Source organism: Mustela nigripes, chromosome 9, assembly GCF_022355385.1.
Source record: "Mustela nigripes isolate SB6536 chromosome 9, MUSNIG.SB6536, whole genome shotgun sequence".
Classification (NCBI taxonomy): Eukaryota; Metazoa; Chordata; class Mammalia; order Carnivora; family Mustelidae; genus Mustela; species Mustela nigripes.
The window spans coordinates 6,026,714-6,029,397 of record NC_081565.1 but is presented as its reverse complement, the minus strand read 5'-3'; the positions used below and the strand labels follow the sequence as shown (position 1 = coordinate 6,029,397).

At 59.6% G+C, this 2,684-nt stretch overlaps 1 protein-coding gene across 1 annotated transcript in view; it reads right to left on the bottom strand.

Annotated features, from left to right (window-relative positions):
* PTGES (prostaglandin E synthase) overlaps window positions 1-2,478 on the bottom strand; it is a 12,230-nt gene extending 9,752 nt beyond the window's left edge. Inside the window, exon 1 of the mRNA XM_059412179.1 lies at window positions 1,611-2,478. Coding sequence (XP_059268162.1) covers window positions 1,611-1,739 — 129 coding nt within the window. The 5' untranslated portion in view covers window positions 1,740-2,478. The remainder of the gene's footprint in view (window positions 1-1,610) is intronic.
* Between the last annotated feature and the right edge of the window lie 206 nt (window positions 2,479-2,684).

Genomic DNA, 2,684 nt, shown 5'->3' with positions numbered 1-2,684 from the left:
CCCCCCCCCCCCCCCTTCAAACCCTGCTTTGTGGCCTTCCCAGAGAAGGTCTCCTCCCAACCCAGGGTCCTGGCCTGGAAAACGAGGTGAAAGTCGCTCCTGCCTCCTCCCCACCAGTCGCGGTGGAGATTGAGCTCTCAGCTCTAAGGAGGGACTTGGGGACTCAATGGGTGAATGCAGCCGTCCCCGTCGGGTGCCTGAACCCCACATCCAGGATGGACCTAGGCAGGGGGAAGGCAGGGGCCGTCTGTGGGCCTCTGGAGGTCATCTCACCCCGTAGCTGCTCGGCTGCAAGCCGGCCTGCACCTGTGCCAGGGGCTGGGTCTGAGTCCCCAGCAGGATCCCGGCGCCCGGGTGTCCACCCTGCCCCCCACGCAATGCCAGAGCCAGCCTTGCCTTGCCTTGAAACTGAACAAAGGGGGACAAAGGGGCACAGTTTCTGGAAACGAGTCTTCTACTGAAGAACAGGACAGAGGCCAGCTTGGCCTGAAACTTCTCAGGCTCCAGCTGTCCAATGAGAGAGCGGAGTTGATCTCTGAATGGGCCCTCCCGCCCATCGGCCCCCCCAGGGCTCAAACCTCAGCCTCTGCATTGTTGTTTTGGCTCTGGGACTCGGATCAGTGGGGGGAGGGGGGGACTCCGGGGGGATGGGGACTCCTCCTTGAAAATTACAGTGGAGGAGCCTCTGGGTGGCTCAGTTGGTTGAGCATCTGACTGGCTCGGGTTGTGCTCTTAGGGTCCTGGGACGCGAGAACCCTGGGCTGGCTCAGCGGGGGATGGGCCTCGCCTACTCCCTCGGCCCCTTCCCCACTCATTCTCTCTCCCTCCCTCCCTCTCTCTCCGATAAATAGATAAAACCGTTTAAAAAACAAAATTCCGGGGCACCTGGGTGGCTCAGTGGGTTAAGCCTCTGCCTTCGGCCCAGGTCATGATCCCAGGGTCCTGGGATCGAGCCCCGCATCGGGCTCTCTCCTTGGCGGGGAGCCTGCTTCTCCCTCTCTCTCTCTCTCTCTGCCTGCCTCTCTGCCTACTTGTGACCTCTCTGTCTCTCTCTGTCAAATAAACAAATAAAATCTTAAAAAAAAAAATTTAAAAAAAAAAAAAAAAAAAAAAAAAAATTCCAGTGGCGTCTGGCCGAGACCGGGCCCCTGGAGGCTGTAGAGGCTTTGGAAGCGCCCTTGCCAGTGAATTGGGAATTTCCACTTAAGGGTTTCTCGGACTCCTGTGTCGCTAGTTCCCACTCCACCCAAATACCCAAATATCAGATCTCCGGTGCTGGGAAGCTGCCAGCTGGGAGAGAGTCTTTACGCTGTCAGGCTCCGCCCTCCGGGACCGGCTTCTCTCTAAGCCCCGGTAGACACGGCGCGCTCACAGCCAGAACCCACCTGGAGGCCCAGAAAGTGAGTAAATGCTCTTAAAACAGACGACAGGAAGGTGCAGGACCTGCCATCCCAAAGGACTGGGAGAGGCCCCTAGGTAGCTCCCCCCCAGGGCCCCCACACTCCGGCCGGGGAAACACCTCGGCCAAGGGCCCCAGCCGCACACCTTTCCGGCCGGGCAGTGAGAAGCGCACGTGGGGATGTGGCGATCGGGGTCCCCAGGCGGCATACCTTCTTCCGAAGTCGCACTTGGCCCGTGATGATAGCTACCACGTACATCTTGATGACCAGCAGCGTGCCGCAGAGCAGGAAAGCTGGGAGCGCCTGGCCACTCACCAGGGCCAGGACAGGCGGAGGCATCCCGGAGGGCCGGCGGGACCGCTGGGGAAGACGGCAGCGCGGGCGCGCGGCTGTGGGTCCGGCCGCGGAGGAGCGGGAGAGAGCGGCGGCGGCCCCGCGGCCCGTCTGCGCTCACAGCAGCCGCCCACGCCCAGCGAGCCCGCCGCTTCCCCCACCCCGACGCGGCGAGAGGCGAAGCGAGAAGAGCGCTGCGAGGTGTCCCTCGTCCGGCCTGGCGCTCCAGATGCTCGTCTCCGGCAAACTTTTAAATGCGTTCTAATCTGTTTCCTCATCTCTGAAGTGGGGGTTTATGGCTGTGCCCGCCTTCTGGGGGTGTGACAAAGCTCGGCGCCTGGCCACAGGCGGTCGATGTTGCTGATTTATGCCCCTTTCCCAAGTCAGGGCGGGTGGTCGGCATGAGCACTGCGCCATCTGTCCCCACTCTCAGCCTGGACATAGGAACCACAGCCATACCTCCCTTGACGTGACTTTGCTTTTCTGTAGTACGTTGAATACTGGCCCTTCAAAAATGTCCGTTCCCCGATCCTCAGGACCTGGGATGATGTTACCATACGAAAGGGACTTTGCGGACGGAATTAAGATCTTCAGGGACACCTGGGTGGCTCAGTGGGTAAAGCGTCTGCCTTTGGCTCCAGTTGTGATCTGGGAGTCCTAGGATCGAGTTCCGCATCGGCTCCCTGCTCAGCAGGGGGTCTGCTTCTCCCTCAGCCCCTTACTCCGCCTTCGTGCTCTCTCGCGCTCTCTCTCTCTCTCTCAAATAAATAAATTCTTAAAAAAATAAGTTAGAATCTTGAGACGGGGAGATCATCCTGGATTATCTGGGTGAATCCAGTTCAATCACAAGGGTCCTCCTAAGACAGAGGCAGTAGGGAGAAAAGAAAGACAGGAACAGGGCGCCTGGGTGGCTCAGTGGGTTAAGCCGCTGCCTTCGGCTCAGGTCATGAT